This window comes from Morone saxatilis, unplaced genomic scaffold, assembly GCF_004916995.1.
Source record: "Morone saxatilis isolate NCDOM2014 unplaced genomic scaffold, NCSU_SB_2.0 Contig5, whole genome shotgun sequence".
Lineage (NCBI taxonomy): Eukaryota > Metazoa > Chordata > Actinopteri > Moronidae > Morone > Morone saxatilis.
Window position 1 is genome coordinate 15,806,083 of NW_023340095.1, and position 26,554 is coordinate 15,832,636.

Genomic DNA, 26,554 nt, shown 5'->3' on the forward strand with positions numbered 1-26,554 from the left:
AAAAGAGTGAAAAAAAACAATTTCCCCCAAAGTATATCTTCTTCTTCTTCTTCTTAGTATCCAAGTGAAAACAACTTTGTGCAAAATCCTGCAGATCATTGTGTTTAAGAGAGAAACAGAAAAAGAGAAAGTGATCATGATAATATGGGTTGATGACATGATAATTGCTACAAGTGATAAAAATGCATTGAAGACTGTAAAGGAGATGCTCACAGCAAAATTGAAGATGAAAGACTTGGGTAAACTGAAACATTTCCTTGGTATTGATTCTGACCACAGTGAGAACTGTGTAAAAATGTCGTTGAAGAGATATGTGGAAAAAATCCTGGAAAGGTTCAACATGCAAGATTGTAAACCTAGGTCAACACCTTGTGAACAAAGGTTGAACTACACAGATGAAATGATGAATGAAAATACAGAGAGGTAGTAGTAGTGGCACGTAGTGTAAGAGTGCTTTGAGTGGTCGGAAGACTAGAAAGGCGCTATACAAGTACAGGTCCATTTACCATTACCATCTATCTGACTACATGTACAAGACCAAAATTGCAGAACAATGTGCAATTTAGAAATGTACCTCTGGTAACACTGAATACAGCTCACCTTTCCAAAGAGTATGCGAAACGTGAAAGGCCCTATCTAGATGCAGTGTTTGATTTGTCAGTTCTGGGTTACTATAGAAAAATGGTCCCTCTGTACATGTACATTCTAAAGTAATCATAACACAATAGTTCTTATTTTCACTAATGAAAACATACCTATAAATTTAACAGGGGCGGCTGGCCCATAGTGGGCGATACTGCACCGCCCTCCACACGAAAAAAGAGAGAAAAAAAGAGTTTATTTTGCCAGTCTAAGTCTTAATCATAGACTGTATATAAAGGTCTTAATATTATTGTCCAATCAGCAGCCTGAATGTCACTGTCCAACCAGCAGCCCCGCCCCCTTGGGGCGATTTCAGTCAGACTGAAAATCACCCCGGGCGCTCTCATAGACTTACATGTTGAGATTCTTTTTTTCAAATTTTGGACCCTACAATTTATTTCTATGGGCTCCGGGAGGGCTTGCCCCAACGTGACTCGCCATACGTACTGATGCGTGCTCGGACGATACGCACAGCGCACGCACGCGTCGGGAGACCGCAAGATCGACATGGCTAGTAACTGCAACTCCATCATTTCATTGAGGGAATTACCGTTCAGTCATTGAAGCAATCTTCATAAATTGGCTATTAAAGAATTCGGACCACCTAGACCAAATTTAAATATCAAGCAGGTGTCAACAAAAGCTGGAAAAACATACAGTTGCAGATTTTCCCGGAGCTGGTATGAGCGGAAAACATGGCTAGCAGGGTGTGAAGTGGCTAATGCTCTGTTCTGCTACCCCTGTGTCCTAATTCACCCTCATGCCAACACGGACACTGCCTGGACAAAGACAGGTGTCACTGATATGCACCATCTCTTGGAAAAGGTGAAGAAACATGAAGCATCGAAGATGCATATGGACAGTATGTACAATTCATGTCTGGTGTTGCCATCAAGTGGTTGAACAGGAAAACCAAATTAGACAATGCAATGTAATTATTAGTATTAATTATTATTTTACCCACTGAATGGGTCATCTTAGCCATCATCGCAACAGTTGCCCCCCCTGAGGAATTTGTCAGGAGCCGCCACTGAAATTTAATAGTCCATTTCTGCTTAATGTTACACACGCATTTGCTCAGTCGTCAAGAATGAAGTTTTCACTTTTTTGATAATTCTTTCATGTTATTGCCTTTGCCATTCATTTTTCTGCTGACTTTCACCACATTATAAGAGTATGCCAAAAAATAAAATATATGATAATTCACTAGCAACAGTAATGTTTATAATCACTCACTCAGTAAATGGTGACAACGCAGACTGCTGTGACATATGTCAGTAACTGTCACAGGGTCCATGTGGTAAATGTTTGTTGGTGGTTTTGTCACTCTGTGGGTGTGTGTGCATCATGGTCAGGCATTCAATAAATGGGAAATGACTGATGAGTAAATGACAAGAGAACATGGACTGAATGAACAAAACAGGCATATTGGTACGGAGGTTTCAAAAGGCCTCTATCCTGGCCCAGACATTGTTTTAGATTACAATGCAGTAGAAATAGTGACACCACATGTATAGAATGGTAAATAGTGTCCAGTTAATTTACATTGAGTATAATGATCTTCAACACCTAACTGGAAACATGTCATGTACCAGCTTGCTTCAAAGCCTCCACCGTCATCCCCGTCCCCAAAAAAGCAAGGACCACAGGACTCAATGACTACAGACCTGTTGCCCTCACCTCTGTGGTCATGAAGTCTTTTGAGCGCCTTGTGCTTTCCCACCTGAAAGCCATAACGGACCCACTCCTGGACCCCCTGCAGTTCGCCTACAGAGCCAACAGGTCTGTAGACAATGCAGTAAACATGGCCCTGCACTCCCCATGTCAGGATCCTGTTTGTGGACTTCAACACCATCATCCCAGCTCAGATCTCCCCAAGTCTGCATTCTTTCTCCTCTGCTCTTCTCCCTGTACACCAACAGCTGCACCTCCAGTCACCAGTTCGTCAGGCTCATGAAGTTCCCGGATGACACCACCACCCCGATTCTGATTCCGCCTACAGATGGGAGAGTGACCATCTGGTGAACTGGTGCAGCAAGAACAACGCTAAAAGCTCTAAAGACAGTGGAGTTGGTTGTGGACTTCAGGAAGAACCCAGCCCCACCCGCCCCCATCATCCTGTGTGACTCCCCAGTTGACTCTGTGGAGTCCTTCCGCTTCCTGGGTACCATCATTACCCAGGACCTCAAGTGGGAGCTGAACATCAGCTCTCACCAAGAAGCCAGCAGAGGATGTAACTTCCTGCGGCGGATAAAGAAGTTTAACTACCAAAAGACAATGATGGTGCACCTTCTACACTGCCATCATCGAGTCCATCCTCATCTATCAACCATCCTGGTCGCTGCTGCACTGCCCAAGGACAAAAGGGCAGACTGCAGTGTATCATTCAATCATCAAGCTGTAAAATTGCATCACATCTTGCATATCAGACAATATAAAACCCATGTTATGACTTTCTTTACTTCCCCAAAGAGCAAAAGGCAGTAAAAGAAAAGCTCTGTTGCTTTAAGACCTCAGAATTTATATGTAAAGCCAGTCAAATTAAAGGTGCTGCTTTCACCCAAAAGGGGGCGGGGCTTGAAGCAAGGCCAAAGTACCAGGATGGGCTGCTCTCATCTATTCAGTTTAGCATCAGCTTTTCAACAAACCTTAAAGTCTTCCACCTTTTACAGATCATTAATACTGGGTAACCTTTACAGCCACCAGTTCAGTTTAGTCAACAAATCTTCAAATATCTTTCACACAATTTGAGAGGGTAGTGGAAAGGTAAATGTTTAAACTTAAACTTTGTTTACATAAACCATTAATGTATGATTACATCTGTAAATGTTAAAGTTATGTTTTTTTGCCTTTTTATCGCCTTTATTTGACAGGGGGACAGCCAAAGATAGACAGGAAAGGGAGGTAGAGAGAGTGGGGATGAGACGCAGGTCGGAACAATTTAGTCACAAACAAATAAATTATTTTCTTGATTTTTATGAATTATAACTTTTATTTTTTAGTTCAATCTAACATCTTAATGCTTTGGCAATAGTGCTACACTCATGCCAATAAAGCATTTTGAACTGAAATGTAATCAATATGTTTACCACTGTAATCTTATTACTCCTACGAGGTTGAATAAAACTGAACGTGCCCCAAAAAAAGGGGGGGAAGCTGGATGCCAGCCGCCAATCAAACAAAAAGAAGAAGAAGAAGAAGAAGAAAAAAAGGGGGGGACGCATAGACATATATACAGTGACGACACCGAAAGTCGCCTCTTTTTCCGGGTTTTCGTCCAATCACTGCAGCCTACTCAACCGGAAGTTTTGAACGAATCATACGCGGGAAATTACTGCTCGTTTCAGCTGGACAACGGAGACGGTAACACACTGTAAGCTACTTCGATATAACTCCAAAGAATAAACAGATAAAACTGTATTTGTATTTTGTATATTTGCATAGTTGTTAGCGAACAGTGACTCATGTACACACTTACATGTTGTTGTGGTTCCTCCATAACTTCAGCCACAAATCAGACTAACAGAGCCGCTAACGATGTTACGTTAGCTAATTGTAGCAGTCTCAGTGACTGTGTGGCAAAATTAACATTAATTAACTCTGCGTTACTTTATACAGGGTCCATATTGTGCAACATGTAGATATCCGACCGTGCTAGCTGCTGAGCAAATACCAGACCATTTAAATTTGTCTGAAGTAGATCTGCACAATTATTTGAAATATTATCGAAATTGCAATATGGCCGAGTGTAATATGTAAATCAACAGAATAACAGCATTATAATGAAGCACTGTCGTGCTGCAGAGATGCTCTGGCCTACAAATCTTATTATTGGTGTAAGAAAACAGGTTTGTTACAGATTCAAACAAATATCACATCATTATGGTTTTAAAAAAAAAATATCCCAATGAAAATTGTGATGCAAAAACTATAATTCCCACTAATCATGAATCCTATTGCAATCGTAATATCTGTCAACATAACTGCATATATGAATGTTTACCATATTGTGCAGCCCTAGTCTGAAGTATCATGTGTTTTCCTTCCTGAGGTTATACAAAATGAAGTTGGTAACGTGTGAGATCGCATGGCACAACAAGGAGCCAGTCTACAGTCTGGACTTCCAGCACAGCTCAGATGGACGCATTCATCGGCTGGCCACAGCTGGAGTGGACACCACAGTCAGAGTGAGTGGAGAACATCTGGTTTGTAATGCAGTGATGAACCAACAGTTTTGTAAGATAACGGATGTGTCTGACCAAGAGTCACTTTAATGGCCATGATGTAAATCTTTGCATGCATGGATTTATCACACAAAGCAAATGTTACTTTACCTATGCGCATGGACTTTACCATCAAAGCAAACTTAATGGTTGCTGGTGTAATGGCAAATGTGCAGGTCCAAAAAGAATGGGCTTTGTGCTTTCTGTTGAAGAAAACGTCACATAATATCAATATATATCAAATAATAAGCATTTTCATACTGACATACTTAACAGGACATAATGAGGGCCTTTCCCAGGACCTCAAATGGGTGAATGTGTCACACACAGGATTCCCCAAACAGCGCTTACTTCATTAACCAGATTTTTACATATTTAACCTGTTAAAAATACATCAATAGGTATGAGCAAAGCAGTAAGAATCGTCTTCTTTTTGTACATTTGTAATCAAATAGTATACCGTAAGATAAGTCATCCTCAAGCCGCCATATTTTACAATGAAGTTGTATGATTGATACGCAAATTACTAGCAAAACACACCTTACATATGTTTACAAAATATGACTTCGAGTAAAAATGAGTAAATAATCGGTTTATATTTACCTTTAGCTGTGGTATGTAAGCTGTTTAATGACCGTTTACCCTGATGTCGATGCAGCTGTGGCGGGTAGACACGGGCCCAGACGGGAAGGCCGTGGTGGAGTTTCTGTCTAATCTGGCCAGACATACCAAGGCTGTCAACGTAGTGCGCTTCAGCCCTAATGGAGAGCTGCTTGCTTCAGGAGGAGATGGTATGTCACATGTAACACACAGATGCAAGGGAAAATCTGTGCTATGTAAAGTCTTAAGGGTCACTATTAAGGTACCACTAAGACATTGGGGATGTTATTCTCTAAACAGAAATTCTACTATGGTACTACGGCTAAAATACAAAATACACCGGCCTTTAGTAATTGTGTGGTTTTTATTTGGTTTCAGATGCAGCGATTTTGCTGTGGAAGCTCAATGACTCTAAGGAGCCTGAGCAGACCCCCATCTTCCAGGAGGATGAAGATGCTCAGCTCAACAAGGAGAGCTGGTCTGTGGTCAAGACACTAAGGTACACAATTCTGCTGAGCCAGTCAAGAATTTAAGACAATTTCTACCTCTAAAGACCCTCAGGCTGTGGCACTGTGTGGTTACTGTTACTTTGTAATTCTATTGTTCACCGTGCAGTTGTCAAGGCAGGATAAAATAATTCACACTAGGGATGACCTGATCCAATCTCAAAGGTTGGTATTGGCTATATTGAGCTGTTTTGACCCAATCGTTTTATGCCAGCTGTCACACAGCTGTTTTTATTTGTGTAGCTTTCATGCACGGTGCAGCCATTGTCGGATCTGTATGCTGTCTGCCTCTCTATTGTGCTGAGCTCTGAGAGCACAGAGAGCCCCGCCCGTGGTGAAACAGTAAAAAGAGGGACAGACAGTGGTAGAGAGCCGACACAACCACACTGACTACGCTACTTAAAGTGCAACAAGAGCCCCGTGAACAAAAAGCTAATAAGGGTAATTAATTCATGTAATCCGCACAAAAGCTGTAGTGATGACAGAAATAAATACTCATCAGAATACAGACAGTTCATTCAGGTAACTTGCGCAACGGCTGCACCGAAGCATCAAACTCTGGAGAAACTCCCTGTATCAGCAGGTACTCGATGTTAAATGACTCAGACCGGATCAGCAAAAAAAACGAATTCACCCTCATTCACACCTTGAGGATATTTTGAAGTTGTAAACTCCTGCCCTGACATATAGTCCACAGTGCAGCAGTGATTTTGTATCTAGTCATATTTTATCTTCTCACTGGTGTCTCCCAGTTTAGCTTCCTTTGCAAAACTGACTGTCACATGTCAGACATTTTCAATGTCAGCACTTAAAATCACTGAGGTCAGACAAGTGGGAGAGATAAGAGATGTCCATTTTGCAATTTGCTATTTGAGTGATCTAAATTTGTAGCAGCAGTGTTGTTTTACGAAGAGTTTTCTTATCATTTGTTTTTTTTTGTTTAGAGGACACATAGAGGATGTTTATGACATCTGCTGGACACGAGATGGAAATTTCATGGTGTCTGGGTCTGTTGACAACACTGCTGTTATGTGGGACATCAACAAAGGTTTGCTTAGAGTCATAGATATCTATGTATATTCCACTGATTCAGTTTAATCTGTTATAAAGTATTTTAATAATGCAAATTTGGTTATTTTGGCTTTGTATAAATTACGTTGGTTCTGTTTTTGTGTTTTTAGGACAGAAGCTATGTATCTTGAATGACCATAAGAGCTACGTCCAGGGGGTGACCTGGGATCCTCTGGGGCAATATGTAGCCACTCTCAGCTGTGACAGGTAGAACAACACAGACACCCTTTTTCAGACAACATATGTCCTGCCGAATGGGTCTAATCTTTCTGTTTCTGTTTCTGTTTCTGTTTCGTATTTGCTGAAGCTTAGCTAGTCACAGTCACAGTGATAGTGTGGTTTCAGCAGCCCTTGAGGCTTAAGGTGTTCTTGTTTTTTTCTCTCCTTCAGAGTGATGCGTGTCTACAGTACTCACACCAAGAAGAAGGCCTTCTGTATCAGTAAAATGAGCTCTGGGCCGCTTGCAGAGGGAGAGGTCAGTAGAAACGTTTGATTACACTCAGTTGAGTCATTGTGTTTTTTAGATTATTATTATTATTCTACATGAAACTCTTTATTCTCACTCCTGTTCCTGTTTTTGCCACCTGTTGGCTAAACTTGTTCATGAAACTTCCTAGTATTTGTCTTTTAATTCCATATTTGGGAATTTGGTCTTAAAATAAAAAAAGTCTGCCTTGCTGTCAGGTGAGTGAGGCATGTAACATATGTACCTTTTCTTTTAATCTTTGCAGGTCAAGCAGTACCGAATGTTCCATGATGACAGCATGAGGTCATTTTTTCGACGTCTTTCATTCACACCAGATGGGTCTTTCCTGCTCGCCCCAGGTACCTACACAGCATGCTCATTTGTCTGGTGAGGTTTAGTGTATAATATCTTCATAATGATAATTTATATATACCAATTTCTGTCTTCTGCTGTCACCCCTTTTAACCTCAGCTGGATGTGTGGAGATCGGAGAAAACGTCATAAATACTACCTACATCTTTTCCAGGAAGAGCCTCAAGAGGTAACTTGTGTGGCATGCTGTGATATTTATAGTTTTTCAAAGTCAATGTTGGATATATTGACGCTGTTATTGATGCACAAATCCCTGTCTGTGTGTTTTAGGCCTATTGCCCACTTACCATGTCCATCTAAAGCTACACTGGCTGTCCGCTGCTGCCCCATCTACTTTGAACTGAGAACCAAAAAAGGAGAAGGCAAGGATGATAATGAAGTCCTCCCTTTTTTTATTGTCTGCACCCTTTAAGTCCCTTCTATTTTACTTGGATGTGCTCCTCATTTTCTTCTCTTTCTTCTCTACAGATGGTTCTATACAGACTCTTCCCAATGTATTCCAGTTGCCGTACCGCATGGTGTTTGCTGTGGCATCTGAGGACTCCATCTTTCTGTATGACACGCAGCAGACCCTTCCTTTCGGCCTGGTGTCCAACGTCCATTACCACACACTCAGCGACCTTACATGGTAAAGTCTTGCTTAGCTAAAACCTTTTTGAATAATCTTTGTTTGCGGGAGTGAATTGTGGTGTGTGTCCTGTAGGTACACACATAAGGTGGTGTGTGTATAAAAATCATTTTAACTACCTTAACAAAACACAAAAACAGCAGGGGTCACAACTTTACCAACTCAATACACAACAAAATAGAAGAGAAACACATCCACATACACGACTGGGATAACATAAATACATTTGAATTACTCAATATGTTGTCAGATCCAATATTGTCAATTACATAGTACAAAGTTCAGACCAGAGGGATCCACCCACCATGTCTAATATTGGCTGACATATCTTAATAAATCCATCAACATTGTCACAGAGGGTCAGCTTTTCTAGAGGGAGTGGTAATATTCATTTTATGGGACAAATATATTTTTACATAGAACGACAACTGTGGATTTTTATCCCCATATCTTAGATTGGAATTACATAAGGAAACAATCTATTCTCTGCTTGTATGGACAGGAGGAAATATTACAGTGACCAAGAAATGTTTCATTGTACCTGTGGGAAAATAAACCTCTCTTAAACACAATATTACTATAAATATTCATTTAAAAACGGACATGTTTTTCTATTATATCCTCTTTAGGTCTCGTGATGGTTCTTTCCTAGCTGTGTCCTCTACAGACGGCTATTGCTCATTCCTGTCCTTCTCTCCTGGGGAGCTGGGCACTCCACTGAAGGAGCCCCCCACCCTTGAGGTCTTTGCCCCAAACAGTGGTGTTGAGAAAAAGGGCAAGAAATCGGCCAGGACCTCATCTCCTGTGACCCAGCTACCAAGCTCAGCCCCAACTCCCACACCCCAAACCAGCCTTGGTAAAGATGCCCCCTCTGTCACCCCCCCAGAGGAGAAGAAGAGCACCCCCAGTGCCAAGTCTAAACCTCAGCCCCGTAGGATCACCCTCAATACCCTGGAGGGCTGGGGAAAGCCCTCCACCCCTAAAGCCACAGCTCCTTCAGCCCCTCAGACCCCAACATCAGCAAGCACAAGTGCACCCTCTACTCCCCAACCATGTGTTGCCCCTCTCACCCCTACCAACTCCTCCACAACCCAGCCACGCATCACCCCCCTCACTCCCTCCACCCCAAAAGTCCACAACAGTGCAAATACTCCAGGGCCCACTACCCCTAAGGGTACAACCACCCCGAAGGGGCCCACCCCAAGGTAAATGCATATCCAGTCGTCATGTTTTATTCTGTCAGAGTGAGTAAAGGGCAAAGCGTGAGTTACTTTATTATTAAAGTGTGAAGCTCTGTATAAAGGCACAGCAAAGCTTTGATTGTTGGCATGTAGGTATTTCAGTGCATATAAGGAGAGGCGAGAGTTAATGATAATGATTATTACATTGTTGGTTAATAATTGTATAATATTTTAGAAACTTTGAATTAGTTTTTCTTTGTTATGGCAATATTCAGATAGATGATGTGAACACTTTTGTGTCTCTTAGTTACTGACCCCTGTGCAGAAGTGTCCACACTGCCAATCACTTGTTATTTGTGTGATTTTATGTTATGTAATTGACGTTAAACTGTATAGCACTTTTCAAAATCAGGGTTACAAAGTGCTTCACAGCAAAAAATCTGATAGAAGCATCTGAATAGCTATTTAAATAGTTAGATCAGTTTTCTGATCTGACCCCAGAGGAAGACTTCCACAATATAATAATATAACTAGGGCAACAAAAGCGTAGTCATTAATAGTCTTAAACTTTGTCTATGGTGGAGCCAAATTGTATAACACCTCAAAAGTAGCCAGAAGGGTTTTGAATTTAATCCTAAATGTGTCAGGAAGCCAGTATATTGAAACCATCACTGGGGGTCATAACGGGGCCGCTGTGAAACTTTAGTTAGTAATCGTGCAGCAAGATTAATGTAATTTAAACGCTCTCTTTCATTACGGGTATTTAAAACAGTGTTTGCATGTACTTTAGGCAGTGTGAAGAAAGCATGTGCTGCCTCACACAAGCGTATACATGGTAATTTATGGAAATAACTATTCAAATAAGTTGTGAGTCAGACTGAGGAAGTAACTACACAGAGCATACTGCATCCACCTCCCTCCCCCACTAATGATTAAAGTAACTAAGCTGGTTATATTTAAAGATGCAGTTTACAGAGATGAATACTAAAAAGTAAGAAGAGTTATTTAAAATGTGTAAAGGGAGTTTTTTTTTTTTTTATGTTTTTCTATAAATTCAGGACAAATATAAATAGCTGTAATGGGATGTTTTTGTCGGTGTGCATGTGCTTAGTACTGGCAGTGAGAACAAAGCCCTGTCTGGTATGAGGGATTCGTTGGACCCCCCACTGACAATAAAATAATAATCACTCTGACAGACTGTGTGTAGACAATGGCAGGTCTGCACAAGCTTTTGTTTTTGCCTCATATCTGTAACTTGGAACGTTTGCCTTGGCTAGTCTTGACTAGTTTTACTAGTATGCAACAACTGAATCCAGAGAAGAAAAACGGGATAAATGAAGTAGAAGAGTCCAGTTATTGTCCTATTATATGCCTGTGTGTTTTCTGTCGGTCTCTACCATTCATGCTTTATCTATTTGTTTACAGGAGAGTATCTTTGACTCCCGTTGCATCAAGAGTTCCAGCTGTTAGTTCACTGTTCCGCACTCCCTCCTCCACCGAGAAGGCCAAACATGGTTAGTGAGAGCAACCACTTTGGCTGCAAATTTCACAACAGAAGTTTAATGATTGAAAATCATGTACGATGCTGCCTTCATTGGCAGCCTCAGTCCCGCAGTCTGTTATGATTAGCGATGAATCAATCCAACTTTTCTCACCTGATATCGAGTAGAATAAGAGTATCCGATTATACACTTTTTCCCAAATTTTAAATCTGTATTCTTCACTGCATTAAACTCCTTGGAGGCATTCTTATGTAAGGTAACATGAGGCCAGGGGTTGCCATTGCGCTAAAAGATAAGTAACTGTAAGAAGAAACAAACTTTGTAATGAACTGTCATGTCCCGGTCCATTCAGTCAGGCCACAACCGGACTGGTGCATCCTTAGTTGTGATCAGTGTATTTATAAAGAAACTGTGCTCTTGTTGTGCCTCGATATACAATATTATTATAAATCCAGACACTTAATTGACATCTGCTGTATGTATTGTTTTTTATAGTTTGGCAAAAAAAAAAAGCAAGCATGTAAAAACTCAAACGATTTTACCATTTACATTTTGGGGCTTATTTTTTATAGTTTTCACCATCATTTCCAGTGGGTATGATAAACTTGTAGTAAACTTGTGCTGAAACCTAAGAACACTGTGACATTGTTACACTAAAGTCCAATGGAGCAAGAAACACAAGCAATGAGAGGATCAGACAAGTTGTAAATAAACTAATAGCATAGCCTGATAGCCCGAACCACGTTGTTTAGAGGTAAAACGGAAGTTAGCACACTCAAAACAGTAATAATCCTTCATTGTGTGTGTGCTATGGCAAGCCCGGCAGGCCAAAGGCCAGGGTGTGGGTCTGTAAACTTTGTAAGGTATTTGCCATGTAGAGATATCGTGCAGAAATGTTGTCCCGAGCTGAGAATAAGCTGAGTGACTGAATCTGCTGTTTTTCTCATCTACGTCAGTGAATTAAGGTTTTATTTTGAACAAACCAGAGTTGGTGACAGTAGAAAGACTAACAAAGACAGTTTTAGTGAGTTTTATTTTGTTTGTCCACTTTGAATGAAGTTGGGATGTTTTTTTATTGAGTCTGGTGGCGAGCAATTGTGATACTGCAGCTTTTCCTGGTTAAACAGAAGGTCTATATCTGTAGGGATCACTTCTAGTGGCTTTGACGGGCGTATTGGTCTCCAACATTGGCTCATGTTGCAGCCATTGCAGCCCTTTTTCCTGATATTTTCTCATCTAACTCGGTGAATTAAGGGGTTTATTTTGACAAAAGCAGCATTGGTGATTGTTAGAAAGACTAACAAAGATGGTTTTGGTGAGTTTTTATTCCATCGCATTGATTTGGTCTAGATGCTGATGCTCTAGTACAACATCCAGTGGCAAGTGAATTTTGTATATATAACCTTTTAAAGCTTGTATGATCATTTGAACTGCTCATGTTTCTTGCTCAGTCGAACTTCTTTTTAACTTTCACTGCCATGTTCACAGATCTCAAATTAATAAATAACTATAGTTACATACGGTTTCTACATCACAGCAGAGGACCATAGTCTACACAGAAACAGGCTATAATGTGTAACCCTTCTGTCACTGATTTGTTTTCATTTCTATTTCTCCAGAGCGTCCTTCTCCTCCCACCGATCCAGTGTGCCAGCCTCCAGAGTCCAAACGGCCCAAGACCAGCGAACCCCCAGCAAACACCAGTGTCACCCAGGCTTAGTGTTTACTGGAATATCAGAAAAGAGTACATATAGCAGAGGATGAAGGTTAAAGGGCCAGTGTGTAACATTTAAGAGGATCTATTGGCAAAAATGGAATATATTAAAGATAACTAGGTTTTGATTAGTGTATAATCACCTGAAACCATGGAGGTTGCCATGTTGAACCAGCATGTTTCTACAGTAGCCGTAGCGGAACGGACAGACACTGGTGCTACATAGGGACATTTTTTGCAGCCATCATAGTTCCTCCTACACGCTTTGAAGGGGAAGAAGTTGCCATCTTCATCTTCACTGCCAGTGAATCTTACACACTGGTCCTTTAAAGAAGCCTCAGTACAAAACCACTGAGGCTCCCCGTGGATGTAACAGTGCAATAGCATTGTATTAGGGGCTGATATTGTCTGTACTTGATGTTACTAGATGAAGCTTAAACCTCAGATAATGTACTCACTTATACAACAAACTGCATTGCAGTAAGTGTGCTTGAATTAACCTTTTTTTTTTTTTTAGTCGTGTGTGTTTTGTATTATACAGTATTGAGGTAATTGTATTATATTTGATTTTTTTTTTACATTCAGATGCTTAAGTGCTGCTGTAAAAAAATGAAAGTTCTGTCATCTCTTCACTAATATGTGATTGTAAAACAAATTGCCCTTGAAAGCCTGAGAAAGAAAAAAGAAAAGCGATTCAGGTTTTATTTCCTTGTGAGGCCTTTGAATACAGTCTTAATCTTAAGACTGTTGACAAACAACTTGAGTGGAAAAACTCAACATTGTCAAGCATTTAAGAGTCATTTTCTCATTTTCTAATAAAGGATGTTTCATATATGTGGCATGTTTAAGCGGTTTGCAGAAAAGGGCTGTGGAATGATTCATGCTTCCTTAACAACAAGCAGCTGGCAGTTATGTAAAAGGTTATTTTCTATTTGGAAAATGATCATTCATAGGCTGTCTTTGTGTTAAAGCTGAATGGATTCGCAGCCTTATACCTCCTGAGACATCTTTAAAGGGATACAGAAATGTAGAATTAATGATGCAAAGTTTGCTAGTAGACATGCATGTTTGTCTCCATGAATTCAGGTCTAGCCAGGATTTAAAAAATCCTCAGGTCAGAAGTTTTTGACTGCAAAGGAAAAACAAGTCTAATTTTTCTTATTTGCGGTTTCCAGTTATATGTTACATGTAACTGTTATATTTTCTATAGATTTTAATTCTCTACGTCATCTAAATGTTCTCCATGCTGGTAGAGAAACAATGAATACTTCACTTTCAATTGTCACAGAAGAAAATTTAAATTTAAACATAATGACACTTAAATACTGGTACTGTTGGGTCTCTGTAAATAATGTTATAAGGAGTTTGGTCTAAAAGTGTCCTGAGATTACTTCTGTTATGAATGCGCTATACAATAAAATTGAATTGAATTGAAATACAGGCATCATCCAGCACGTGTATGTTTTAATACTCCAAGGCTGATAAATCCTCCAAATACAGAGGATGTGTCCTGTGTCTTCAATGGTGGCCCTGAGTGTAATTAAAGTATTGTACGATTGATTTGCCGCAGGTTTCACTCTGCAAACCTTTTAATACAAAGAACCAACAAGAGTTGGTAAATTCTTACCTTGAAACACAAAATGCCGACCTAACATACAAAGAGTAAAACTAAATCTTAACACACACCTTTCATATAAGTTTCAGTGCTTATAATTAAATGTACAGATTGTGCAGCATGTGTTTGCAAGCATATCTCATTATTTTAATATTGCCATAATAATTGCTAATGGAGTTCACCGCTGTGGCAATGCTGGAAAGAAAAAGAGGAATATTGGTTTGTTCTGTGGTGTAAATTGTGTTTTAATATTATATCCTTAGATTTTTGTTCGCTGCATTTTACCAGAAAACTGTAAGGTTTAGTGTCTTTAAATTAAAACCAAAACAGCAAAACATTTGACCATCACAGTCCTCATTTTGTTTTGTATGAATGTAGGATTTACTGTGGTGTAAAGTCATACACATCTATACCCGATCTGTATTTACAAACACTGCACAAATTGCTGATTTCTTCTCGTATAATCTTGAGGAAATTTACCATTTCTTTGTTTTAATGACAATTATCTACTGTTTGACAGCAGTATTCTATAATAACTTGTTTTAATGCAACAAGGATTAAATATGAATTAATTCAGTAATGAACGTACAATGTTGTGATGTTGAGCTACTGGGTGGTGTATTTGATACAGATGTTTTCATTTTCTGTTCTGTGTGAGGTTATGAGGCTAAAATTCGTAGGGTTGCATTTGGTGTTTTGAGATTTGAGGTTTGAAATTCTTTTGCAAAATTGGACCCAAAACAATTGTATTACTGAAATACTGTATTACAATATTTGTAACAGACATTAACATGATAGTGACAGCTAACATTTTAAAGTCTAAAATCATGTGATAGTATTTGTTCTACCTAAATAATGTCAGGTCATTTTTTTCAGAGGATAAAAACCTCGACAACGTTCACATCCTTTATTTTGTAAGAAAGGTGTATCATGTTTAACTTGACTGGGCAGCAAGTGAAGCAAATACTAGTATGCTGGCGTCGTGTAGCGAGCAACCTACCTTGCTAGAATGGCAGAAAAACTAACTTGAGTGACAGCTCCATCGGCCAATCACATTTCGTCGTGCAGAGGCTCTTTAAAGCTTCTGCTAATGGCCTTTGTCTGAAGGCGGGGGAACGCTAGGCTCAGTTAGGCTGCTGATTAGCAACAAACAGAAGGTTACGAGTTTAAAAAATTGGACTATTTGGCCGCCAGACTGGATTTGCGGCAGCGAGAGAGGAATGAACTATGTCGGGTGTCTAACCGGAGCTTGTTGGGTCGCTTTTGAGGGGACCCGGCGGTGATTTGTAACATTTCGGGCTGTTAGCGGAGGCAACCTCGCTTTTAGGTCGTTGAAGTGGCGATGCTGAGCTGATAGCTGCGTCATCATGTTGCTTCCGACTCGAGTTGGCGAAAAGAAATCTCAAGTTAACGCCAGCGGCGAGGCTGTCCGCCGTCCCCCAGCCCCGGAGGCCACTCCCGGACCCTGAGATAGATGGACGACGGTCGGTTGGTGAGCGGTTAGCGGTGAAGCCTGTTTACGCGGTCGCCGTGAAAGTGGCGACTTTACATCACTTGGCTCGGCGTTTTGTTGGCGCGATACTCCTCCTGGCTGCATTTATTATCCACACTTGGATGGAGAAGTCAAGAACATTTCGTGTGCATGTTTAGCGTTACAAACAAAAAAAACAAAAAAAAGAAAACAGAAATATGACCGAATGTTTTCCCCGAACAGAAAGTGCAACTATGTTGATATTTTAGGGATGTTAGCGGTGACTGTTCGGACAGAGAGAAGTGATGATGCCCTCACTGACAGCTAGGGTACAAAGCCTCCAGTGAAATGCTGCGGACTCCCATCTGATGGTGACTTTCTTCTGTATCCCCAGGAAAGACTAGGTTTCTGTATAAGCCACAATGAGAGACGGTACGGATCGTTGTAGCTGTGTGGCTTTGTAGCCGTCCACCGGGGTCCGCCGGTCTGTTAGCAGGCTGTCTAGAGAGAGAGAGAGAGTGTGTCTGTGTGTGTGTGTGTTGGGACTTATTGTTAGGTCGGTGGTCTGTTTGCTGTCACCGTATCCACGTGGACTTCGTTTCAGGTCGGTGGGTAAAGTTTGGCTCGCAGCTCTCCGCCGGGAAAAGCGCAAAGGGTGAGCGAGCCGGCCGGAGCTACAGAGAGTTGTTGTTGTTGTTGTTGTTTCTTACTTCAAAGAGGAAGAAGCTGTGGTCCCTCTCAGCCTGGACAAAGTTACTTTTCACACCAGAATATAAAACCGGTTAAAATGGCCGGCGACTGCACCCACACCAGCGCTCATTACGCGGACGCAGAGACGTTTTGTCCGTCCAAACCCGGGTCGGATGGAGACCGAGAGGGAGCCGGAGGGATGGAGTCAGCCGGGGTCTCCAAAGGGTGTGGACCCTCGGCACGGTGGGCGCCCAACTTTGAGATGATCGACGGGATGCTGTACCGCAAGAAGCTGGAGAGGGGCTTCATCAACTACCGGGAGGTTCTGGACGAGGACCGGAGACATGAGGCCATCTCCACCTTTCACCGGCGGCGGCCTGGTCAGCGCCATCTCTCCCTGGAGGAGACCTACAAATGCGTGGCTGAAAACTACTGGTGGGAAGGTAGGAACATCTGGACTCTGTCAGCTAACTTCTGTCTTCTTACTGGTTACCTTGCCTGTTTTTAATTGGAGGGTTTTATTTATTTACTGATGATTGACTCAATCAGAGATCAAACTTACCCAAACATGAAGGACAGCTGTTCACTATGCTCCTGGTCTGTGAGATGACACAGGTCAATGAGTCTTTGAAGTTGTACCACAAATGAATATGTGTCTTCTTTGGCATATGTAATCTGATGTTCGCATTAATGTTTTCTTCACAGGGATGTACTTCCAGATCAGAGATTTGGTCCTGGGCTGTCTAGAGTGTCGGCGCACCAAGAAACCAGAGGTAAGTCGCAGCCCAGAGTCAAAGAGGGAGTTGTAATCCGATAAGTAAAACAACCCCGAGGTAATTTTCCTCAAACCTTCAGCCCCCTCTTTGTTTTTATCCGTTCCTCGTCTTTCTCCTCCTTGCACATTTTAATTATCACTTTCTCGCTCTCGTTCTCACTTAATCCCGCTCTCACACTTTTTATGCGCTTTCTCACACGACGCGTTCCTATAACGATGCCTCTCTATCTGCTTCCGTCTTCCTGTCTTCTCCTCTCAGGAGCTGGGCGGAAGGGAATGTGTCACAAAGACGATGGAGTCGCACAGCGCTGACATGCTGAGCAAGCTGAGGAGTCAGCGGGAGGCGGGGCTGTTCTGTGACATTACCCTGCGCACAAACGGGCGACCCTACTTGGCCCACAGAGCTGTTCTGGCGGCCGTCAGCGATCACTTCCAGGAAATTTTCACAGAAATGGACTCGAGCATGAAAGCAGACATAGATCTCACTGGTAAGAACAGATGACTGGAGGCCAAAGTGACACTAGAAAACATCACTGCTTTAGCTCTGTGCCAGTTTAGGGGCTGGATCTGGACATAAAGACCTGATTGAGCCTGCACCATGTCCCCAGATGAGTCAGTGGAGCTTCAGAGGCAACAAAATGAAGCATTTGGGCATTAAAGTGCTCTTCTTTAAGTGTACCTAGTTATTAATAGGACTGCAACTGAGGATTAAAGTGCCAGTTGGGTTGGCTGCTTCCAAAATTGTTTGCAACTTTCAGTAATCGATAGTCCATAAAGCAGTTGGCAAGAAATGAAATTGGGGTTTGAACGTGGACTTTCATCATCAGTTAATCTCCAGAATATTTGATTGTTGACTCTGTAAAATGAAATATAAAAAAAATGGCCATTATAATACTCAAATTACTTAACTTTACAGTCCAAATGCGAAGATATTTCTATGACTACGTGGGACACCCTTACGTTTGAGAAGTTGGTACCAGCGAATGTTTGGCATTTTGCTTAAATAATGATTGAAACAACTATTTGATTATCAAAATCATTTATTTAATCAGCTCATGGACTAACTCTAGTTAATGATACATTTAAATATCAACATCAGTGTTTCTGTATTGTCCTTTTGATTAACATGTCCAGGCAAGAACAAACAGAGGGGATAATTATTTAGCTCTCTCCCATTGGTCTAGTAGTTTATTCACCAGTGACTGATGACTGAAGTCACATGACAATTCCTCGCTTGAGTTTACAAGGTTAATTTCTCATAATCATTCAAACACCCACCAGGTTTTTAGGAAACTGAGAGCTGCAAACGACCCGCTGGTCATTCAGCCAAAAGGAGGTTGCATTTCAAAGTCCTTTTGAAACTGGTCGGCCTTATCAGTTTGTCGTGCCGTATTTGGTCAAGAAATCCGGAGTTGAAGGATCCAGACCCTGAATTGGGACACAGCCATAGTCTGTCTTCTCATTTACTTACGTCTTTGATGTGTGTCGTCAGATTGGAGCAGAAGTGGCCCTGATTAAAGCAGTTGTTATATTGTCTCCTGTCTCCACCGTCATGTTTATACCCTGCTGTCTCTCTGATCCTCTGTTCACACTGAGTCACTTTCATCTCACGCATCTCACTCACTGATTGACCAGGGTTCAGCATATCTAATTAAAGGCTCTTATTTTTTTGTCCCCCTCAGGTTTCAGTGAGGACAGCCTTCTGTCTCTGCTGGATTTCTCCTACTCCTCCACGCTGTGTGTTCGCCAGGAGGACCTACCTGAAGTCATCGCCATGGCCCGTCACCTGGGCATGTGGCCTGCAGTGGAAGCCTGCTCGGCTCTCATGAAAGAGCAGGAACAGCGACTCTATCCTGGCAAGGGCTTTACCTCAGCTTGTGCAGGTGCATGTCATGAGCGCCACTGCCAGCGGAGGGAAGTTAAAAGGAAAAGGGTTTTAGGATTAGAGCACAGCATAACCAACAGCTTCAGTGTAACGCTGGATACGTCAGATGAGTCTTTAGAAGGAAGTCCAAGACGCAATTTGCGCAGGACGCCGAAACCCCAAGGCCATAACGGCCTCCCTCTGAGTCCCTCGCACAGGATGAAGCTCATGGACTTCAAATCTCCCTCTTCAAAGAAAGCTACTGCACCTCGACACGCCATAGCTACCCCACAGTCACAGAATTACCCGCCCATATCGCCATCAAACACCCGTCTTCTCCGCTCCACTCCTGGTGCTGCCAAGGAGGTTCAGAGATTTCTTCCCAAGCTAGAGACCCCTCGGAGGAACAAAAAACCTCACTCTGTCCCCCGGCTCTCGTGCAACTCCAGATTGAGGCCTAGCGCTGTGTGTAGCCCTGTGAGAGTGAAGCTGGAAGTAGAGGAAGTTGGAGAGGATGAGGAAGATTATGCGAGAGCACAGGAGAAGTACAAGCTGATGAATGTTCTTGGGTTACAGAGGACCGCCCTCCTCCCCAGACCAGAAGATTTGATCGGCTGGAGACAAAAGAAACGACTGAGGAAGCTGAAGGCCAACAACTATTCCTTGACCAAGCGGCGGAAACCACGTTCCACTTCTCCAGGGCTACCATTCGCTAAAGTGACACTGTCACTTCCCCTCTGTAACCCTGTTAACACTCGACTCCTCAACAAGTCGGTAAAGACCAAGCCTGTGGGTCCCGTCAGCAAGGAGCAGATGAAAACCAAGAGGCCAAAGAACGTCCCGCGGCACGTCCCTCCAAGTGACAGGAGCATGCGAAGTAAAGGTGTGTTACCAGACATGTTTGCACCATCCTTCGGGGGGAGGGAACTGAGGCGGTCAGTGAGGAAGGGCGACAGTGCCCACCATCCTGTCCCGCAGGCTCTACGACACAACACCAACAAGTCTCTGATGAGAAACAAAGTCCGGATCAAATCAGAACCAGCTGAATACTCTATCTCAGGTCTCCCTCTTCCATCAAACAATCACCACGGCCACACCCCCCACAATCCCCCCCCCTCGGAGTGGACACAGACCAGAAACAAAGCCACCATAGAAACGGTCAAAGCGCTGCGTTACAACAGCAGCCGACCAGCAACAAAGGGCAAGCTCAGGCGGGGCTCCACAAGAGAGCTGGAGAAGACAAAGTGTAAGCCCAGAGAGGAGGGGAGGAAGGTGGGAACCCAGGGGCTCAGGGGGGTCATGGACACTAAACCGAAAGTGAAGGTTAATGAACCTGGTGGGCTCCAGTTCTCGGAGCAGGCACCTCCTCCGTCCATCTACAACCACCCTCTGTACAAAGTCATCAAGGAGGAGCCAGCAGAACCCGTGCCAGTCGGACATTTCTCTGATCCTCCCTCACCAGACCTGGGCAAGCGCCAGAGCAAGCCCCCCATCAAATTACTGGACTCAGGCTTTCTGTTCAGCTTTTGTCGGCCAGCAGGGGGTGCGATGGCGGCGCTGAAGAAAGAGGAGGAGAGCGTGGATATCTGCTTAACGCGCTCCGTGTCACAAGTTGGGGAGAAATTTGGAACGGAGGAGTCCCCCCACAGGGCACTGAGAGCCAGAGGGACCCCCACCCTGCCTGTGGTGAAGAGGGAGAGGGAGGAGAGGAGCGTGAGCCAAAGCAAGGTTCAGAGACTACGGTCAAACTCCCGAAACAACACCCTTCACCTGGCCAAATCTGCAGGTTCAAAGGCCCCAAAGACCGTGCCAAAGGTAAATGAATGAGAGGGTAGTGATTTCTTTAGGGAACATAGTAAACCATACAGGAGAAATGCAGTAAAGGAGCAACACTGTAGAAAAAATCACTGTAGTATAATCTGTACTTCTTACTTTCCTTTTCATCTAATCATTTGATTTTGCATGTATATCCATTAAACTCATCTTTACCTGTTCCCTCTCTGTCTTTTTCCTGCATCTCCAGCAGCAAGTCCGACGCCCTCTGAGCACCAGGAGCTGTGTCATGCAGGATGCTGTACGACGTGCAAGGCTAAAGCAGCTCCGAGGGCCTCGCAGTCAAGCTCCCAAAGTCCCAAAGGCGGCCCATGCCTGTCTTCAGTGCCCAGCCTCCTACAAGGACTGTGATGCTCTAATCATGCATCGCCTCAGGCACATCGAGGGCAAGCACTGGCCATGTCTGGTAAGCCCTGGCTTTCCTAAACTTTAACAATCCAGAACCACATGACTCTAAGGGATAGAAAATGATGAGCCGGAGCACCAAAACACTGCACATTTTATTCCCACTAGGCAGTAAACTCTGTGATTTAGAGTGAAATACAATTGTGTAGTGAAAAACACAAATGGTTGTAAAAAAAGGAGCAGACTTTTCTAACTGTGGCACATGGTGGCCAACTTATGGTCTAGGCACTGTGGTGCAGTAGTGAAAAGTAATGAATATGAGTTACCATTATGAAGTACTTTGGGTTTTTCCATTTAATGCCACTTTATGCTTGGATATATTGTACTTTGTTATACTCTGTACAGATTAAGCCAACAAGACAACTGGTATTTGAATTCTTTTGGACAGAAATGCACTAACTCTGTCTCCAGCCTTTAAACTAAGCAAAGCTAACCAGCCACTGGCAGTAGCTTCATATTTGTCGCACAAACTTCAGATGGTCATTGATCTTCTCACCTAAGTCTCGTCAAGAAAGACATGCTCTCAAAATGTCAAACTATTCCTTTTTAAAGGGAGACTTGGAACCTGTTTTGTATTATTACAATGTGGGTAGTATATGCAAATGAGCCTGTTAGCTGCACCCAGAGCTCCCCGCTTATTTCCGCAACATGTGGCAGACTTTTGCCCGTTCCAGGTCTGTTGTTCAAACTACCGGTTGTACTTCTGCGTTTTTACATGCCCGCCTCCTCAGACAGTCTGAATGAAAGAGGAGTGGCTCAAAAAACTCAGCTCAAACTGTCAAACGAGGCGTTGTTGAATACAAATATACAAATGTATAAAGATTCTGTAACTAGTCTTTCTTGCCTCAAATGTTTTCAGAAACATATTTCAGTGTTCTGTTTAGCTGTAATACAAGAAAGTTTGTGACCAGACTGCCCATTTTTTCCTGCTTGAAAATGTATTTTAGGTTTTCTACCTTTATGAGCAAACGGCATTCTTAATTTGTGTCTTTCTACTGCATAGACAACAAAGTGTTATGGAAAGACAATTTTTGTCAGCTGTGAAATCATATTTCCTCCTCCGTTGCTATGGCGTCTCATAGGGATGTCACGAGAACCAATACTTCGGTACCAAGTAGTCTTAAGACATGACAGTACTGTTCAATGTCACAACTGCACAAGTGTTTGTACTCACACAGCTCTCGTGCCCAGTACAACTCGTTGTCCACTCTCTCCACTGTCTGTCTCTCCGCTCGGCTGTGCTGCGTGCGTGTGTGCAGAAGTTCAACCCCACCCACGGTGAAACACCACCGCGGGGTGGGGGGGGCAGCAGCAGTGGAGAACACGCCACTGCAAGTGCGACAAAGGCCAATAAGAGTAATATAATAATCTAATCTGCACAAAAGATGCACAGACGAGGAAAATAAACGCTCAGCACAATACAGTTCATTCAGGCTGAAGTAACACACTGCAGGACACTAAGATTACAGAGCGGGTTTGTTAAGCTATTTTATAGCATAGCTTGTTATTTAGTGAAGTATAAAAAAACATTAAGGAACAACTTGGATGCAGGCATTTTTTTCTTAATGCAGTGCAGAGTATTGGATCAGGACTCTATCAATAGATACACTCAATATTAAATGGGGATCCATGGCAAACATTTTTACTGTTGTATCAAATCTGTACAGAGTATCATGTAATTTCACTGCTATTTGTAATGACTACAAATGTTCTGGTATTGTGACATCCCTACTGTCTCATTTGTAGGGTTGGGGTCACTCGCAAAGCTTCTCCGATGTCCTCTTCTGTTCATTCCTGTGCCGTTAACCCTTTGTCTTACCCTCTCTGCTGTGTAGCTCTGCAGCAAGACGTTCTTTCGTCTGAGGAATGTACGGAACCACATCCGCACCCATGACCCCAAGTTGTACAAATGCCGGAGCTGCATTGTTGCCGGTTCCTGAGGCAGCTGGAGGGCCCGTTCAAGCAGCGAGACTGAGGTGGGTGAAAGTGACACCTTTCGAGGCTGAGCTACACTTAACCGAATAGCTGAGATGCTTCATTCTTGGTTTGCACATCTGTTATCTCATGCGACGCTGTGTGCAAGTGAAGCCTCATGTGTTGGGGGCGTGCAGATGATTCTTCTGTCACTCTTCAGACTTGTTGCAGAAGCTGTCAATACACCACTGTGCATTGTGATCAACATCCCCATTGATTTTCTTTGGAGTTCCAATTCTGTTCCTTAACACTGGTGTTTATTTTCCAGGAGGAAGGCTGTCAGTGTCTGACACCAGCGAACAGACTGAAGCCAGAGGCACATGATCGATCAGCAGCTTGTACATAATGCATCTGTCACACACAAGCACAACGGTCTGTGGAAAAGACATAATTACTCTATTTCTAATCATTGCTGTTGTCAATGATTGCTAATGTTATTTAAATAACCAAACCAAGGTTGCTGGTCCTGTTTGCTTTTCCGTAGCTACAGAAGGTTAAACTTGAACATTACACTCAGGGGGCGGGGAATGTGATGCCACGGTATAAAGTGATTTAACGTCACGGTTGTGTATAAAATGAAATGTAAAGTGATTGTTATAACTATTACTGCTACTTATTGTTATCATTATTTTTCTATGTATAGATGAATTTTGAGTGCACTTATATCATGGCTTATGTTGTAAACCTAAGAAGTGGTAATGAAATTGAAGGTTTCCACGGAGGGAATACTTGAAGTGATGCGAGTGCTTGAGGGAATACTTGAAGTTAGAGGGAGTCTTAGGAGTGAGGCTGTCCTTTTTGGGTGTTTCAGTGGGTCTTTGTCCTTTGGTGTGCTAACTTGACTAGTTTGCCCCTCCTTTCGTATTGATCTGCTCGTCTCTCATAGCCCATGAGTTGGGATTTGACCGTGGGCTTTTATGGTGACACCACTGCATGTGTATTTGCAGGCTGTTTGTAGTCCACTGTCTTTTCTAAGGCTGCCAATTTTAAAAAGGGAAACGTGTCTGGTTTTTAATGTGAATTTCTCAATATTAATCAACACAACTGTGTCATTACAGATGTTTTATTGATCTCTTCTTCCACTTTAATCCAAGACACTCGTAGTCTTGTTCTACTTCAAATTCCCCTCCTACTGAGTCAATGCAATGTGTTCACATGAAGAGATGTTTATGTTTCACAAATTGATTTTAGAAATAAATGAGCTGTCTCTTGCTATCTGTTAAAAGACTGAATAAATTTTTGCTTTTTATATCTTGTTATTCTTGCTTTGATTAAGAGGTTTTATATATACTGTACACTGTAACTGAAAGAGACACAATTATATAGTGTTGGGTGAGTTATGTTTTGAGTTGAGTTTGAGGATGACTGCTGAAACAATCAGTTAACTACTATTAATCAGCTATTTACATTGATTAATTGTAAAAGAATTTGAGTATTTTCTTTTTTGTTTCCTGTAATATTAAATTTAATATATATATATATTTTACTGCAATAACAAGGAGTTTGAGGCTTTAGGAATTTTTTCTTTAATTTTAGAAAAATGAATTTAGAAAATAATTAGCACATTTAGAGAAACAAAGTAATTGTTACATGTAATCCTAGGAGAGAAAACATTTCCATACAAAATATTAACTGTATGACATTGTTCTACTGCATACACAAATACAGTGGTGGTGAATAGACGCCGGATTGTTGGATGCATCTGCAGTGGGTTATGCATTTCTGAATGCTGCGTTTATCCAGGCGGGAGGAGGATGAGGAGTTTTGTCTGGGGAGGTCATGATCCAGGAAGAATGAGGAAGAGCGCATGAATCACACATCTTTGCATCCTTTCTTACTGACTCATCTGCAGCTAAAATTGAGGTCTTCTTATTATCACGTGCAGCTGGACGAGATGAAATACAGACTTGTGTTCAATTAGGTTAAAATGAAACTCCTGATCCCTCTGGCGGACATTTGGCCACTACAACAGACTGGGATAGGAAATACACAGCAATGAAAGGTAGAAGCAATTAATAGTATTAGGAGACAAGGAAGGCATATTGAGGTGTGGAATGAAGAGTTCACACCAACATAGAGTTCACACCAACACACAAACTGTGGAAATTAAGGCTGCTGAATACATTAAAGGACTAGTGTGTAACCGTGACTTTGAATACACAGCTTCATGCCAATGAATACTTATATTCCGCGATAACTCTCCTAACTGTCACCACTGACCTCCCCTACAAAAGATTATAGCTGTAATATAAACTGCGAGTCAAAAAACATATATATGATGGGGAAAAAGTTGTGTCTCGCGAAATATTTTTCCCGTTCTCATTATATTACATAAAACTAAGCACTGGGGGAAGTGGAGAAAGCTATTCAGGGAAAAATGCCAGTGTTAACAAAAAAAAGGAATAATGAGATAAACAATCCAAAGTATGCATAAACCAACATGTTGATAATCCGCACGGAAGATCCAGAATGATCGTGGGAAAACGTGCGACTCGAATTGACAGAGAAGCGTTGATTAGGGGGGAGATTTGATTGGCCTTGTCGTAAAAAGAGCATCTAAGAAGGAGAGCCGAGTAAGATGAAGAGTAAACTCATTAAATATGAGGGGGGTGGGGGTATCTAGAGGGTTAAATCTATCCCCCTTAATAGCGCTTGCGTCTTTTCCCATTGTTTAGCTCTCCCTCCTCGTGTAGATCAGACAAAATAGTCCCAGCCCCAAGATAGGTCTGTGATTCATGAATAAATACAAATCAGTATTTACCATAGTGTACAAAGCAACGTGATATATTGTGGGATAATAACAAATGCTCGCATAGTCATTAAGTATGTTGTAGTGTGAACTCACTTTTTTCTTCATAAAATGCTTTTTACAGATTGACGCAACCCAAGTTGCTTGATGTAGATTTTAATCTTTAATCTGCCGTGGAATCGACCACATCGCTGTTTGTTTAGATGGTGGTGCCCTCCTGTATATATTCTATAGCATTTGTATGCACAGGCAACGAGTGAGATCATTGGTTAT

At 42.1% G+C, this 26,554-nt stretch overlaps 2 protein-coding genes across 3 annotated transcripts; both read left to right on the forward strand.

Annotated features, from left to right (window-relative positions):
* Positions 1 to 3,949: 3,949 nt before the first annotated feature.
* chaf1b (chromatin assembly factor 1, subunit B) lies at positions 3,950 to 13,739 on the forward strand. The gene is made up of 14 exons (XM_035676079.1): positions 3,950 to 4,015; positions 4,694 to 4,829; positions 5,524 to 5,656; positions 5,844 to 5,964; positions 6,916 to 7,019; positions 7,153 to 7,249; positions 7,433 to 7,517; positions 7,774 to 7,867; positions 7,980 to 8,049; positions 8,151 to 8,242; positions 8,349 to 8,508; positions 9,138 to 9,713; positions 11,115 to 11,203; positions 12,811 to 13,739. Exons 2-14 carry the CDS (start codon positions 4,704 to 4,706, stop codon positions 12,909 to 12,911), a joined length of 1,848 nt encoding a protein of 615 aa, XP_035531972.1. The 5' UTR covers positions 3,950 to 4,015; positions 4,694 to 4,703; the 3' UTR covers positions 12,912 to 13,739.
* A 1,884-nt stretch (positions 13,740 to 15,623) lies between these two features.
* Positions 15,624 to 24,781, forward strand: si:dkey-229b18.3. 2 transcript variants are annotated; one of them, XM_035676401.1, is made up of 7 exons: positions 15,624 to 17,124; positions 17,387 to 17,454; positions 17,716 to 17,944; positions 19,139 to 21,135; positions 21,344 to 21,559; positions 23,394 to 23,534; positions 23,801 to 24,781. In XM_035676401.1, exons 1-6 carry the CDS (start codon positions 16,779 to 16,781, stop codon positions 23,496 to 23,498), a joined length of 2,961 nt encoding a protein of 986 aa, XP_035532294.1. In that variant the 5' UTR covers positions 15,624 to 16,778; the 3' UTR covers positions 23,499 to 23,534; positions 23,801 to 24,781. The 2 variants fall into 2 exon arrangements, with proteins under 2 accessions (XP_035532294.1, XP_035532295.1); XM_035676402.1 differs by having other exon boundaries at positions 21,347 to 21,559.
* Positions 24,782 to 26,554: the final 1,773 nt, after the last annotated feature.